The sequence below is a fragment of the Sus scrofa genome, chromosome 4 (genome assembly GCF_000003025.6).
Source record: "Sus scrofa isolate TJ Tabasco breed Duroc chromosome 4, Sscrofa11.1, whole genome shotgun sequence".
Classification (NCBI taxonomy): Eukaryota; Metazoa; Chordata; class Mammalia; order Artiodactyla; family Suidae; genus Sus; species Sus scrofa.
The window spans coordinates 72,682,304-72,699,252 of NC_010446.5; the positions used below are offsets into that span (position 1 = coordinate 72,682,304).

At 48.7% G+C, this 16,949-nt stretch overlaps 1 protein-coding gene across 5 annotated transcripts in view; it reads right to left on the reverse strand.

Moving 5' to 3' along the window:
* CHD7 (chromodomain helicase DNA binding protein 7) overlaps positions 1-16,949 on the reverse strand; it is a 181,989-nt gene that overhangs the window by 109,849 nt on the left and 55,191 nt on the right. For all 5 annotated transcript variants that reach the window (XM_021089334.1, XM_021089338.1, XM_021089337.1 and 2 more), the window contains exon 2: positions 10,195-12,017. In XM_021089334.1, the coding sequence (XP_020944993.1) occupies positions 10,195-11,838 (1,644 nt within the window). In that variant the 5' untranslated portion in view covers positions 11,839-12,017. The remainder of the gene's footprint in view (positions 1-10,194; positions 12,018-16,949) is intronic.

Consider the following 16,949-nt stretch of genomic DNA (forward strand, 5'->3'; position numbering starts at 1 on the left):
CCCCACTGTCCATTTCTAGCCACCTCCACAGTAGTATGAAAGTTTGACCCTCTCTTCATGCTGACATTTTGAGGTATTTTTAACATTAACAGTAAAAACAAATTGTAAATCCAAATAATCCCACAATTTTATTTTTTCTTTCTTTTTAGGGCCACTCCTGTGGCATAAGGGGGTTCCCAGGCTAGGGGTCAAATCAGAGCTGCAGCTTCCAACTTACACCACAGCCACAGCAATGCCAGATCCAAGCTGCACCTGCGACCTACACCAAAGCTCAAGGCAACGCCAGATGCTTAACCACTGAGGGAGGCCAGGGATGGAACCTGCATCCTCATGGATACTAGTCAGTTTGTAACCACAGAGCCACAGGAGGAACTCCCAAAGCCCACAATTTTAGACGAGTTTTTTCTTTTTATTTATTTATTTATTTAATTTTTTGTCTTTTTCCCTTTTCTAGGACCACACCCATGGCATGTGGAGGTTCCCAGGCTAGGGGTCTAATCGGAGCTGTAGCCACCGGCCTACACCACAGCCACAGCAATGCAGGATCTGAGCCACGTCTGCGACCTAGACCACAGCTCACAGCAACGCCAGATCCTTAACCCACTGAGTGAGGCCAGGGATCGAACCCAAAACCTCGTGGTTCCTAGTCGGATTCGTTAACCACTGAGCCACAACGGGAACACTTAGATGAGTTTTTCTAAGTTAAAGAGAATGTTCAAGCTCTAAGGGTTCATCTTGGAGCATGACCTAATAATGAAACTTTATTTTCAAATATTCCTATACTCAATAAGAACTCCCAGTCTATCTACTGCCCCTTCATTAAAATATAGTCCAGAAATATAATTTTTTTAAAGTAAAGCTTTGGGAAAAGGAGGGTCTAAAAGTCTTGTCACGTGACACCCACCCTGCAAGGCTGCAGATAGCCCAAAGGCAGGGACCTCCCAGGCCACCCTGGGGCAAGGGCAGCATTCGTGGGCTGAGGCTGTCCAGCTATCCAGCCAGCCCATGAAGAGAGAGGAAGGCGCAAGTGAACATCATTTGAGAAACTCAAGGTTTCTCCAACATCACCACCTGCACCTCTGTCAATGTGCTCCCACTCTTTATGCCCACGGCCAAGGCAAACAAACAAAAAAGCTCCTGAAGAGATGGGAGTTCCCATCGCAGCTCAGCAGAAACGAACCTGACTAGATCCATGAGGACGCAGGTCCAATCCCTATCCTTGCTCAATGAGTTAAGGATCCGGCATTGCCATGAGCTGTGGTGTACGTGGCTGAACCGGCTCCGATCCCATGCTGCTGTGGCTGTGCTGTAGGCCGGCAGCTGTAGCTCCAATTCAACCCCTAGCCTAGGAATCTCCATATGCAGAGGGTACAGCCCTAAAAAGACCAAAAAAAAAAAAAAAAAAAAAGCTCTCAAGATAAATACCTCTTACAGCTTAAAACAGTTGTTTCTGGAATCCTCCTGAAATCTGTGGTACAGGATGATCAAGAGTAAAACACAGAAGGCAGGGGGGAGCAGACCAGAGACGCTATACGGCAGATCAGAAATATGCTCTCCATGCATGGGCATCGAAATGGCATATTTCCTTCAAGTAACTGCCAGGGACATGATTTTGATTCGTCATGAAAACAGGACGAATGGAAATGCCCCGAGTCTTGCCAGACCCCGCCCTCACCGTGCCGTCCACGCCAGGACGTGAGCATATGGAATCAGAAGCACCTCTTTGTCTCCGTTGACTTTTGACTTTATTTAATGGTGCCAGTTTCTTTTGCCAACTTCCTTTAGGTTGTCCACCAGGACCTTGACCCAGTGCCATGGCCCAGCCCCTAGAAGGTTCTATGCTTTTTACACTATGGGAAGGAAAAAGTGAAACCTCACTCGGGACAAAGCACTGTCACCTACTGAGGTTGTTGAGGGCAAAAGTACCAGCACAAGGTTGCTGCGGACCCCTTCGCTGATAAAGCCTGTGCCAGTGAGGAGGGAAAGACAAGGGCCGTCTCCCCGGGGTGATGTGGAGATTACCTAGATTGACAGCTGTCATTAAAGAACACAGGCTGATATGAAGATGTCAAGATGAAGGTAAATTCTCCAGGTTACGTCCAGCCGTGCTTTGCCCACTGTCCCCCACCCTTTTCCCAACGCTCCCTCCCCAGCCAACTACTGCTCTGCAGTGCCAGAGATGACCTTTCTAGATGGCTGAAAGCCAGAAGAAAAAGCTACAAAGAAAAAGGTGAAAGGAAAGAGAGGCAGGCGGGGCCAAGCAGGGGCGGGGTGGGGCGGGGGCATGCATAATAGTGGAAAGGAAGGCTTTCTCCCTTATCCTTGCAGGACCAGTATTAGACAGACGCAAACGTTAGAGACACAGGGGCAAAGAGAGATTGAGTTGGGGGTGGGGGGAGCTACTGAAAGTATCCCAAAACCTCCTGAAACTAAAATCTTGGAAATGGCTGTAATCCCACCTTTCTGAGAAAGCGTTATTTTTTCCCCTACAAGAAAGGAGAAAGACAGTCAGGCAGCTTTCTTGGAAATCCAAACAAGTGAAATTTCACTTCAAAATCTACCTTTTTAGGAACTGATACCGATAACACACACACACACCCTCCAGCAATACATATATTGCTGGTATCTTTAAAACATGCTACTGCTTTCCCAACCTTACCCTGACGGTGCTAGCACCTGTTGGAGGTGATCGTCCTCATTAGACTAAACAATTTTAAATTTATTTATGTGTGCATAAATTTATTTTCACTCTGACGTGACTTCTGTGAAAAATAACATAATGTCTTTTCTATCAAAGGAAATCTTGGTTACCCCATTTTGATCCGGTTTCAGCGGAAACACTCCTGGGACCCTCTTCCTCTTTACCTCTTTTCCCAGCAACACTTTGTTTCAATTAGCCAACCAGGAAGAATGTGCACCCTGACCCGACCAATGGGAAGGGGACAGGTAAATCACCTGCGATAGGGATAAATAGGGGAGGGTCCTTTGTTCAGCACTTTTTGGAGTGCCCATGCCCTTCTGCAGAAGTAAAGAGCCTTGGGGCAGAAGTAAAGAGCCTTGTCAAGATTTCTCCTTGTCCACGTGTCTCACTTTCCAACACTGACGACCCGAGCCAGAGTTATCATAATTTCCAACACTTCCAAAAGAATTTGAAGCAACTGCAACGGAAAGAGTGTAGCACAGGACTGTTCAATACGGTAACCACAAGCTACATGGGGCTTCAGGCTTGCCTTACAGAGATATAAATACAGCTCCGCAGAAATGACATGGGTTCTGCCTGTAAATATACACTAGATCTCAAATACTTGCGTAGACTATCTCAGAAATTTTTTATTCTGATTATGTGTCAGAATAATATCCTGGATGTTAGGTTAATTGAATATACGATGCTAACATATAGTTTCTTTTTTTAACGTTGCTACTAAAATTTTTAAATCATATATATTGTGGCTTGCATTCACTGCTCCATTATATTTCAGTTGGACAGCACTGGTGTAGAACATAGGCAGTACACACACACACAAAAAAAAACATGCCCAGAAGATTAGACCTAAATAATAAAATCCCCTGTCCATCTCTGAAGGCCTTTACCTCCTCCGTGCCTTCCATGTCACCAGTCTCTGTCCTTAACCTAGTACATGGCACGTAACAGACACTCGGTAAGAATTTCTTTGATGGAGCTGAATGAAGGCAACCGAGTTACAAGATTAAAAAGCAGCATCTAAAGGTGGCTCTTTCAAAGTTAAGAAACTCCACTGGCTATTTGGGACCATCAGCAGATGGTTGATGTGCAAGCATCGAAAGTAAATTCAACTGCTGGTTACCTACGGTATTCTTGATGGTCACAGAAAACAATACGCTTTTACAAAATCAAAGCCACTAAGAGCCAAGGCCACCGTTTTGCATCTGGCCCATTTCATACTTACAGATTGTGGGGTGAAAGGACAGATGGCGCAGAATGTTTTTCTTTGCTCTAGCCTACACTTGGCATTTTCCATTTAACCCACTGAAACGCTGGCCTCCGGGTAAACCAGCTATGCTCAGGGAAAATGCACGGAAGAGCTCATTAATGTCAGAAAAAACACCTTTAGCCTTCGTGAAAAACAGGAGGCTGCAGGGACTGCCCCACGGACCAGGAAAGACAAGAGCAAACAGGGCCAGACAGGATGCCCTGGAGAGGACCAGCACTGGAGGAAGCGGGACCCCTCTGACTTCCTTGCTCGCACTGCAGGTGGCCTGCTCGGATCAGGTCTAACCACAGGTGCCAGTCTCTAAGCGTGGGCGCACTGAGGACAGCCCCTGAGCGCCGCTTAGGTCAGAGCTGGGCTTTCTTCATGGGTGATCTGATTCCCCATCTCCCCCAGACGTCTTCAGGAGTGTGAAAGTGTAAGTCTGTAAGGAGATGTATTCACAGGGATAAACCCACTCTCCACTAAAAAGACTTTTCTCTCACCTTCTCATCACGATTTGCATAAATGAGGCTTAGGATGCATGGCCACTTTTTTCATGAAATGTTTCATAGTGGCCAATTGCTCTGCTTATGTTTGCAATTTTGCATGTACTTGATGAACAGAGAGGACTTCTCTACTTGAGATTACAACAAAAAGGTTCTCCCAGAAGGGCTATGTTTTTCCCTTTTTTCTTTTTTTTTTTTTTTTTTTTTTTGGCCATGCCCATGGCATGTGGAAGTTCTGAAGCCAGAGATCGAACCCACACCACAGGAGAGACCCAAGCTGCTTCAGTGATGCTGCTTCCTTAACCCACTATTCCACAGGGAACTCCAAGACTATTTTTTTAAAGATATTCACAACACATCATGGAAGGACAAAGAACTGGAAAAGCTGCACCAATGATTCTTCTGGATCCTTTCTTTTAATCTCCCAGGGGAAAACCAGAACACAAATTATTACCCATCACCTCAATCTCAGTGTCCTTTAAAAATGCTTTCTGCTCCTGTTCTCCTTCACCCGTGACCATATTTCAGGACCCAAGGTAATGAAAGGAGCACAAATGTATCCAAAATATACTTAATCTAAGGACACAATGTTGCAGGTCCTAAAAACCCCACGGGGACTTGCCCATCTAATGCTGAGCCATGAATCTCCTGTGTACACCTGAGCAGGGTGAATCATTCAGAAACTCTGGGATTTGCCTGTAAACTGCCGGACAACCCACAAATAACCAGTCTTTCTTAGACGAGCTCTGCAAAGGAAAACGAACCCCTTTCTGGGTTGTTCTCAGCAACATCCACTTGCTTGGTTCTCTTCTCTCTTCCCACCGAGAGAACAGTCCCCGCCACCTCCTCCTGGTGTTCCGGACACAGGCTGAGGGTCTTGCAAGGGGCTGTGCAGCTCTCTCCCCCAGGGCCCGGCCCCACATTCCAGGAACACTGCGGGGCGTGCAGGGCAGAGGGCTCCCTCTCTTTGTTTCCTGGCCTTAAACTCTTCCCTCCCCCTCCCCATCCTCCTCTCAACTCAAGGGATGCTTCCCATCCCAGCAGAGACTCACTTGCTGTCCCCAAGCTCACACGCTCAGGTCCAAGGGGTGCCCTTGGGGTGGATGTAGCCGCACCCCCTCGGCCCCAATAAGACCTTCCTCTCCACCAACCAGGGCGCAGCATGAGGAGCCTATATACCTGACAACTCCTCCCAGAAACCGAGGAAAGGAAGTCAAACAACTCTGACAATACTTAACGCTGGGCTTGAGCTTATTCCCTAAACTCTGCGACAAGCAACTCTAAACTATCTGCCCAAGGATGAGAACTCCTGTTTGTGTGCCCACCGCATGTCTGACAGCGTGTCGGTAACATGACCACTGCTAACCTGTCTGTGCCTCCAACCAGGAGGCTCTCCTCCGAGACAGAAGGCAATGGGGCCCTGGGGTTAAGGACCTGCCCAGGGAGTCAGTAGGTAGTTCCTCTACTCAGAAACCACAGACTCTGGGTGGGTCTCAAAGTGGGGCTGGGGCCCTGGGAGGTCAGACTCTGTTTGTAAGGACACTGAGAAGCTGTCTGCCTTTTACTCTCATTCTTTCCAAATCCAAGTGGACTTGGCCAGAGGCTTGTGACCTGCACGCCGACTGCAGGCAGAAGCATATGTCAGAACCCAACATTTTAGAAAATGTAAAACAATGCCATTAATTTCCTCGTGTTTTGGAAAACAGCAGCTTTCCAGTTAAAAATGTGATTTATATTAACTAACACATAGTGGTTTACTATTTTATTTAAATTTATAATTTATTTTATTTCTTATTTATTTAAACTGTCCTCAGTTTAAATTCCTAGGACAATAAATACCAACACAGAGAACCCATATAAACAAAGGCTCTTTGGAGTCCCCATTCATGTTTTTTTTTTTTTTTCCTCCCTTCTTCTTTTTTTTTTTAATCTTTTTTTTAGATGAACCTGTGGCATACAGAAGTTCCTGGCCTGGGGTCTAATCAGAGCTGCAGCTTCGGCCTACACCACAACCACAGCGATGGGGGATCTGAGCCACATCTGCAACCTACACTGCAGCTTGTGGCAATGCCAGATCCTTAAACTACAGATAGAACCTGCATTCTCATGGATACTCTGTCGGGTTCTTGACCCACTGAGCCACAACAGGAATTCCCCCAATAATTTTTAAGAGCATAAAAGGGTCTGAGATCCAGAGAAAGACAAATACTGTATGATTTCACTTATAGTGGAATCTACAAAAACAAATGAACAAACATAACAGGAACAGAGTCACAGATACAGAGAACAAACAGGCTATTTGCCAGAAAGGAGGGGGTTGGGGCGGGGGGTGGGGGAGAAGAGAAAGTGGTGAGGGACATTAGGACGTACAAACTTCAGTTGCAAAATACATGTCACAGGTGTGGAAGTGTGGAGGATACAGTCAACAATTATGTAATGTCTCTGTAGGGTGATTGTGATAATCAGTTTGAACTGCACAGAAATAGCAAAGCGCTCTGTTGTGTAACAGGAACTCACACAGTGCTGTAAGGCCATCGTACTTCAAACGCAAAGCAAAAAAATTCATAGGAAAAGAGATCAGCTCTGTGGTTACCAGAGGCGGGGGAGGGAAGCAGATGAAGGCGGTCAGAAGGTACAACCTTCCAGTTATAAGATAAATAAGCAGCAGGCATGGAATGTACACCAGGGTAAATATATGGACACTGCTTTGTGTTACACAGGAACGTTGTTAAGAGAGTAAACCTTAAGAGGTCTCATCACAAGGGGAAAAAACTAAACTGCTTCTTTAGTTTTGTACTTAGATGGTGGGTGTTCACTAAACTGACCGTGACAATCACTGCATGAGGTATGCAGATCGAATCATTACACTTTACACAGTGCCGCAGGTCCACTAGAGCTCAATCAAACTGGAAGACAAGAATTAGAAATGTAAATGAGTAGCATAATCATAGAGAGATGGACAGATAAGTAAGTCTGAGATGAAAAGGGAACCACTATCCTCATGAGCTTCTGAAAAGAAGTAGAAGCTAGGGTTGGTTTTTGTTTGTTTGTTTTCTTTCTTCTTCCCCTGTAAATTTGGTCACATCATCAGGCTGGTCTGGAGCTTTCATTAAAGACTGCGTGCACACAGTGCACACACAGCCTGATGAACTCTGGCCTTGGTTCTCATGTTTTCTTTTGCTGACTCTTCAATATAAACTTATCTTCAAAGATACCTAAACATGTGACACAATTTAGAAGATATCTGTTCATTACTCATGAAACATTTGAAAAGCATAACTTCTATCTTCAAGAAGTAAAAGACCCAAGATCAAAAAGTCAAGATACGAAGTTCCTGTTATGGCGCAGCAGAAACGAATGCAACTAGCAACCCTGAGGTTGCAGGTTTGATCCCTGGCCCCACTCAGTGGGTTAAGGATCTGGCATTGCCGTGAGATGTGGTGTATGTCGCAGATGTGACTGGGAACCTGCGCTGCTGTGGCTCTGGCGTAGGCCGGCAGCGGCAGCTCCGATTTGACCCCCAGCCTGGGAACCTCCATATGTGGCAAGTGCGGCCCTAAAAAGCAAGTGTACTTGTTTACACCCCTTAAACAATTCCAAGTTCGTCTGTGATGGCGACTCAAGAAGGTGGAGCTGGAGGGACACGGAGATATGCCTGGTGTCCCCCAGCATCTACCAGGGCCCAGCACGTTCACAGAGGCCCCCAGCGCTCAGGGACTCGGGCTCCACATACTCAAACGCATCCTCTCAGATGCCTATGGAGAAATCTATACTCCGAAAACCAGGGAATGCTGGAAGAGAACAATTCCCCTCCAGGGATCAGGTTATGGTCAAGGGGTCTCCTGCAAACTGGGCTCATCCCCAGGGAGGAGAGATGTTGGGATCAGGAGAGGTCTGAGGACCACTGCTCTGAAAGAGCTCATGTTTAATAAGAAAATTTCAAGGAACAAGAAAAGAATAATCCCTAGAAACTAAGCCATGTTCATCTCTGCCCTAGAGGCCAACCAAGTTGGCCAGAGGCCCCAGCATCTAATAGACAGCCTTTCTCATCTCCCTTTTCACGCTGTCCATGGTCTTAGAAGCCCATTCCCATCATTGCAGGTTAGCTGGGCTCTAGGGACAGGAGCAGATCTCTCCTGGGCAGTGCCAGTCAGGTGGCTGAAGCTCGTGTACCTCACAACCACCACTGACTCTGGAGCTCCTCCCGAGGGTCCCCAAGTGTGCAGGACCTCTAAGGACAGCTTCCCCAAAACCCCCTCATGTCCTGTGTTCTCAGGTTCTGAGGAGACCTTTCCAACCCCTCAGCCCCACCAAGGCTGAGGCTTCTGAGTCTCTGATCTAAATGCCTCTCCAAGCAGGACACCCTGAAAGGCTCTGTTTCCTGTGCCAACCCTTTTATTTCCACATAGCTTCAATCCATTCTGTTCCCTGATCCCTGGCTCCTGGTACGAACTGTCCTCACAGGCTTAGACCAGAGACTCACAGCTCACCTGCTGGTTTCCCAGCCATCCGGAGTACCATCCTGCGTACACTGTCGAGTGGGTATCACTGGCTCCTGGGTGCAGTCCAGATTCTTTACAGAATACCACACCTCTAGTGCCTGGCCCTGCCCTGCCCTGCTGTGAACTCAATTTCCTATGTCCCCATGTCCCCTCTGACAACCATCCCCCAACCTGAAATGCCCTCCTGGATTCAAGGCCCTGGTTAAGTCCCAGCCAAACTCCTGGGCGCCTCGTCCGTGGTGCCGCTGCTCTGACTTCTGTCACAGCATCATGCATGGTCTTTCACTCCACTCTAGACTGTCATGCATGGGTCATGTTTCCCCAAACGGATTATAAGTTCATTAGGAACAACCACTGTGCCTACAGCTGCTCTAGGCACACTGTGCCATCCACGCTCCGGCTGCCATCACAGTGGAACAGCAATGCATGTTTTTGAACAGCACTCAGAATACTCTGTACATGCAGACATTAATTTCGTTCTCCCAGACCTAGGGCACAAACACCAACATTTATAATGGAAAGGTCTCTTTGTAAATACTAGAGCCTAAAACCTCAATCTCTTTGCTTATAAATTCTGTACAATGAAATCCCAGCTTGGAAGGAAGACTCCTGCTTTCAGTTCTGGGTGCCCAGATCTCCTAGAGACCAAACACTTCCTGTGGAGGATCATTTACTTTGATTTTCCACAGTCTGCAATTTAAGTTCACGCTAACATTCAACAGTTGGTGAAATGAGTATATGACAGAAGAACTGATTTTGTAGCTTCCCAAGGGAAAAAAAAATACAATTTTCTAAAAAAAGTGGGCAGGACAACCACGAACACATAAAACTTTGCTGGAAACCAACTTTCAGTATATTTTTAAACCAGAGTGAAGAGAGAGAGAGAAGAAAAAAGAGAAGGAAAAAAAACATTTAAGTCCAGGGTTGGTCACCCTGCTGGCAATGAGAACAGAGCTCCTCGCAGGCAGGAACCAGCCTTAGTTTTCTATGCACCCTCAGCTCCAGCGCAGCTCCTGGGACAGGAGGATTCAAGATTTTTTTTGAGGAAGCCAATGAGTGAGAGAGTAAATCAGGGAGTCACAGGGGAAAAACAGAGATTCTGGAGCAGCTTACAAGATAAAAACTAACGAAGGATGTCGTAATGAAAAGGCTTTTCACGAAGCTTAAAGGAAGACCCCACGCGACCCTCGGAGCGGCCCCATCGCCGCCACGAGGCAGGCACAACCCAACCCTTACCTGCGGCACAGGCACTTTCTGCGGGGTGTTCTGGGGCGACGGGTGGAGCTGTGCCCAGGGCTGGTGGTGCGGGTGTGGGGGCGAAGGCTGGTGGTGCAGGCCCGGGTGGGGCTGCAGCGGAGGGCAGGTTGGCAACTGCTGGAAGGACGGCTGCTGGCCGGGGTGCTGCTGGCCGGGGAGCAGTCGTTCCTGGAGGGCCTGCGGGTCGGCGAGGCCCACGCCAGGACACCCGTTCGGTCTCAGGTGCCCGGCCAGCTCCCTTGGGGCTGAGGACATGCCCATAAACGGACGGGACTGCTGCATGTTCCGGGGTCCCACGCTCCTCTGTCCGATGCCCAGGGCCCCCGGGGGCGGGTGGGGCACGGTGGGGTAACTGCCGACGTCCATCGGGATCCCAGCGCTCCCCGGCCTGACCTGCGGGGGGGGCGTCCCTGCCGGGTTACTCAGCGCTTTCATGGGTGACATGGGAGGCGGAGAGGCATACGTTCCCTGAGGCTGTGAAGGATGCATAGTTTGTGTGTTCATTTGGTTCAGTGAGCCGCTGGGGTGGACGGGCTGCTGGTGCATTAGTCCTTGACCACTGTTGGACGGGAATCCTACGGCGTTGGGGTATCTTGGTACGGACTGATTCATTGGAGTATTATTTGTAAGGCCTAAATTTTGATTCATCCCTGTATTGTTAACTAATCCCTGATTTAGGTTACTGTAAGGATAGCGAGAATACTGCCCTGAGTTGTTTAGAGTAGGTGAGGGGGCCGTCTGGCTCCGAGAACTAAAGTTAAGGGTTTGTGGCCTAACAGCCCCTTGCTGAGGAGGGTTAGGGGAGAACCTGGGGCTGTGGGCGACGGATTCTCCGTGGAGAGCAGTGGGGGGGTGGTGGTGGAAGGGCTGCACTGTGTGGCGTGAGGGCGCCACGCCGGGGCTCTGCGCGGGCACGTGCGACAAGTGGCCAGGGCCCGAGGTGGTGATGAAAGGGTTTCCCTGGCTGAGGCCCTCCTGACCCTGGGGAAACTGGCTCATCCTCGGCTGCGGCTGGCCGTGCTGCTGCATGGAGAAGTCCCCACGCGCCAGGTAGCCGCCCATCTGCTGCAGGTGCGGGGGATGGCCCTGCCCAGGGGGCCCCGATGGTGCCGGCTGGGGCTGGGGCGGCGGTGGCGGCGGCTGGTAGGGGGCCCGGATCTGGTCCGGCACGGGCACGGCCCGGGGGCCCCACAGAGAGCCACTGTCCACGAAAGACTGGCCGTGCCTCTCGTTCTGCATGCCGGGGTAGACGCCCATCTGGCCGCCGCTGCCACCCCCGTGGGGGACCTGGGGGACAGGAGGGGTGTGGTACTGTGAGTGGGGAGACGCCAGTCCGTTCCCAGGGGCATTACTCATCATTCTGTTGGGCTGATCCATCAGATGCATCTTCTGTTGCTCGTACTGGTTATAGTGGTCGAAGTGGGTCAGCTTGGTTTGACTCTGGTTAGTGGAGGGGTGGTGGAGGGAGGGCTGCAAGGAGGCAAAGCCTTGGTCTATCGGCATCTGCTGAGTCATGGGGTTCACGGGGTTTTCAGGGTAACCACATTCTCCAAGGCCTTCGAGGCCTTCGCTGAAAATATTCCCATCCTCGCCAAAGAGACTCATCATTCCTGGATCCGCCATCTTCTCTTCTCCCAACGCACGGCTCCTCCAGGCCGGGGCTCAGGGGCCTGTGTGTGCTTCACTTCACTGAGGGGTTTGTCCTCAGAGCCTATAATCCTTGACTAATCGTCTTCATGTCACTCCATATTTCTTTAATTCTCTTGGACCCTGCAGTGTCAGGCAAAGTCTGGATAGAGGTCCTGGAAGGGAGTGGGAGGTAGGGAGGAGGGAGGAAGAAAACAAAGAATTAGGAACAAATGATAAAAACTGCCAGCATTTTACGCATTTGAATTTGGTGTCCACCAACAAGCCTCCTCTAGCCCCCTCGCTGTGCTGTATTTTATAAATCTGGTTCACTTGGAGAGAAACTCATTAGCTTCTACCAGAAGCATTATTATGATGGGTTACTTCGAAAGCACGCAAAACACTAACCTTAACCTTAAATTAATCCATTCACTACACTTCCTAGCGTTCCATTCTTGGATGGAACAGAACAAAAGAACACAACGTGAGGCGGCAGCAGCTGCCACAGCAGGCAAGCAGATGTCTGAAGACACCAAGCAGCCCATCTGCCGCACTAAAGCCCTGGAAGTGCTCTGGTTACCAACAGCCCGCCCTTAACCTTATTCCCCTGAGCGGTGTAATCAGATGAGCAGCCGCAGCACCGAGGGCTGTGAAAAGCTCAACTTAGTTAAATTGACTACAGGATTATATAAATACCAAACTTGGTCACTTCATACAAATTAGATATTTACGGCCCACATACGACTAACTATGCAACAGCGACAGAGGTGTCGAAGGAGGAGGCGCCGGCGAGGGTGTGTCCGCGGGCACACGCACCAGCAATGTAACAATTCACAATTTCAGGTTGTCTTCTGGCAGGGATCTACAAGCCGAGGCCCAGGACCGGGAGAAGAGCTTTCACTCTCCGGGAGGACCTGTTTCACTCCCATCCCAGTTCGAGTGGAGCATATCCAGCCACAGCTTTACCACTCACCCTTGGGCTGTGGGCTCCAGGAATGGACCAGGGCCCGTGTCACCAGCTAGCAGACAGACGCTAGCTGCATGGATGGCTACTACACAATGAGCATTCTCATCAGGAGAGACAGAATATTTTCCCCCAAACTTATCAAGACTGAAAATTTTTTATTTTATTTTTTGTCTTTTTAGGACTGCACCTGCGGTATATGGAAGTTGCCAAAGATCAGGGGTCGAATCAGAGCTGCAGCTGCTGGCCTACACCACAGCCACCGAAGCCACCAAGAGGCACAATCGTCAACCCACTGAGTAGGGCCAGGGATTGAACCACATCCTCACGGATACTAGTTAGGTTCGTAACCCAATGAGCCACAACGGGAATGTCCAAGACTGAAAATTTTAACAGAATGAAATTCACCAGGTCCATGCAGCCCTCACCCTTGCAGAGATCCTCTGTGGGACAGGGCGGGACAGGACGGGACAGCACAGGGAGGGGGGTGTGGGTGGCCCATCGTCAGCCTCTGAGCTCACAGCCCTCGGTAGGTACCAACCAAGGCCCTGTCCTTAATTTAAATAGCTCTTAAAGGATTGTGAGATTAAAATAACCAATTTGAAGAATGTTTCTACAATCAAAACAGGAAAGTGTTTTTGCCGAATGCTAATTAAATCAACAACCTAATAAAGAACGAATTCACATAAGAAAAATGTTTGAAATCTTAAACATCTTTGGAATTTAACTCATTTTGCCCGCTTTCGTGAGCCCGTGAAGCACTGCGGGATACCGCCCAGCTTGCTGAAGAATCTCCAAAAGTGATGTTATAAACAGGCCCAGCCATAAACTCTCCCATCACACGTCCCCGGGGCCAGCGTGGGCATGGGACGCACCAGGGCCAGCCGGCACACTGGGAACTCACCCACGGACAGATCAAAATTCCGCTTCCACCTGCCTGCGTCCAACGCCTCCCAACAAGGGGAAAACTGGGCTTGCAGACGATGTAAACAACACGCCTGCTTGCTGTCAGAACCACAGACAGGACACCTGAGAGGGTCTTCAGGTCTGCAGTGTTCAGGTGACAGCTGTCAGCCGAAGCCAAAGGTCTCCTCACTCCACCGCCGACTGCCACGAATTTTCTGATCTACTTTCTCGAAAAACAGAGGTCAGATGGGTGGAAATAAGGCGAGCACAAGGGCCATTTTATTTACAGACGTGCGGCTTTACTACGCAGCTACTTTAAAATCCAAACTAAAGAGAAGTCAAATCTCCAGTGCCAAATGAAACAAATATTTATAAATTGAATTTACTCCTAAAAAGGCTACGCGGTCAGTCCTCATTTATTCAAGGCTCATTCTAGCTTTCAAGGAAATAAATACTGGAGTGGACTTGATAATAGCTTAAACCAGCCGTGCAGACTAACCGCTTACGAAAATAACCTTTCAAATGAGCTTAAGGAAGGTAGCGTCTAGCTGTTCGTCCCAGGTGGCCTTGTTTTATAGGATGACGGCTTCATCCTCCAGGGCCCACCACATGTCCCGGGAGGAAACGCTGCAAGCGGACAAGGTTCCCAGCCAGCTGCAGGGGGAAGGGGGCCGAGGGAGGGACGGCCTGGGCCCCTGGGCCGCAGGGAGAGGCGCGTGGAGCTGGCACTCACTTTACAGGCTGAGCAGAAAGCGGGGAAGAACTTGCCGACAGACACGGGAAGGGACAAGACGGGACACGCACTGAGAGTGACCCTACCGGACACCTGGGCTTCCGGCTCCAAGCTCCTTCCCAACAAGAGGCCGTTTCTCAGCAGCACGAGAAATGGCAGCACCACCTGGTGCTGGGGGTACGGAAAACACGTCACCCACCACGGCTGTGACCGCGCAGGTGAATGCCAGGCACAGGAGCCCAAAAACTACAGCTGAGTCCGTCGCTGGTCACCACTCACGCTGGCTGGGACAGCAGCCACCGCCTTCCTGCCCCTTTTCTGACCTCAAGGCTCGGCGGGCGACTATGCTTGGAATCCATCTGGTAGCTGGATTTCATATTTCTGATCTGAGCTAATCTAATTAATTTATTTTTGGTCTTTTTTAATTTGATCAAGACCATTTGAATGCCCACTTTCCCAAGTCACAGCTGCAACATTTAATTTTGTTTCTATCAAAGATATTCATTTACAATTTCTTTCTGGAGGCTGCCTTGGTCTACCGTCAATATCTACATTTTCTGTGTAAATCAGCACTGTTCCATGAGCCGTCAAATCCAAGCCGCCTATGCCACTTTAACTTTTCTAGGAGCCACATTTAAAAAGTAGCCCCCGAAAGAGTGAATATTAGTAATAATTCTCGTTTAAGCCAGTATATGTGAAATACTAGCACTTCAACATGTCATCAACACGAATGTACTTACAGAGTCTTTGAAACCCAGTACGTATTTCACACTTACAGTGTCTCAATTCCTACTGGCCACATTTTAAGCCAGAAAGGTGCATGTGCAGGCAATGGCTAACCTTCTGGGCAGCACAGGTGCATATTAGTAAAAATAAGGAACAGAAATACAAGTTATCAGTGTTAGCAAATAATTCTCACCCTGCTGAACAGCACAGGTATATGTTAGTAAAAATAAGAAACAGAGATACAAATAATCAGTGTTAGCAAATAATTCTCATCCTTTCCCCTTGGGTAATAAATATTCAAGTTGTATTTACATTTGCTTTGGCTTTAAGTGAAAACCAAGTTGAATCTCAAATTGCGTTTATTTATTTAAAGTATATCCACTGAGTACCTACTGTGAGCCAGGCACTGATCACAGATGTGAGAGATGTCAGTGAATAAAAACAAAATTACCTTTTGTCCTTGTGGAGGTTACATTCGTCTGTAAATGGTGACCCTTTTAGATAAAATTTTAAAATGCATGGCTTATGTTGTAAAAATTTAGGGTAGCACTTTACAGAATATTTCTTGGTGATTAACAATGACAAGTGTTTCCACGATGGGTGAGGTGACACCTGAACAGACCCCGACAGAGAGGAGAGCATAATTTGGGTTCCTACTCTGTGCTCCGCGGGCCAGCATTTTCCGGGTTGGGAAAGTTTGGGGGGTGAAGAGAGCACAGTGAGAGCTCAACCAACAGAAGCATCGGTGGGGCAGGGACGACTCCCCATGAAATCAACTGTGCAGATTTAGTGCAGGCAAGCGCTCTGGAGGCCTAATCCACACCCCTCTTCATTTTACAGATGAAAAAGCCCTCTTACAGCCCAAAGGAGCAACCATCTTCTGCAAAAGACTTTAAGGACAAATCATTCCCAAAGACGAAAGAGACATGTCTGGATGAAATGGCAACTCCCCAGGAAGGGCAAATTCCTTGAGGCCTAGATGGGGTCCTCTTTATTCAGGGCTAAGTGATTAAAACAATCACTGAAACCACCAAAGAGAAGAGAGTTTCAAGAAAGCTTTTTGTATACTCTCTGTAACTTTTAGGAACCAAGCCCATCCCAGCACCATGTTGGTTAATATTCAGGGGAATAAGCGGGATGCAAACCAGGCAGCCCCCAAAAGCGGGTGAAGAGCAATGGAAAATCAGGCCAAAGCAGAGGCTGTGCCACAAATCAGATGAAAGACAGAAGCTGTGTACAAATACAAGCTTATATTTTGAGGTGAGTTTCTGACTTCCCAAAGCTTCCGTAAACAATGCTTAACTCCAGTGCTCTGCTTAAAGTAGGACGGCCTTTGTGTGGCCAAGTTTTAATCTGGTATCCCGGTGACCTGGAAAGCTGGAGAGGAGAGGGGTGAGTACAAAACACCTTTCATTTCACAGCTAAATATCTGCCACAGCCCGACCACTGCTGATCTAGTTGTGTAAGCAGGATACTGTCCATTTTTTCATGAATATCTAACGCACAGGGCACGTGGGAAGGAACAGGTAATACTGCCCTTGAGACGCTGAGACTGCTTTTAGAGTTATGGAGCTTGCCTTGTCACGGCTCGCTTACACTTCTCTCCTCCACCTCCAAATAGCCAGAGGTGTGTGACGCAACTGTGATCAGGATTCTGGCCACGGGGTGAAGCCTGGGCCAGTGTTCCCAAGGGAGGGTCAGCACGCCTCATGACCCTCAGCAGAGCCCGGGGAGGTGCCTGGAGATCGAGGTTACAAATCACATCAAGATGGGGAGGGG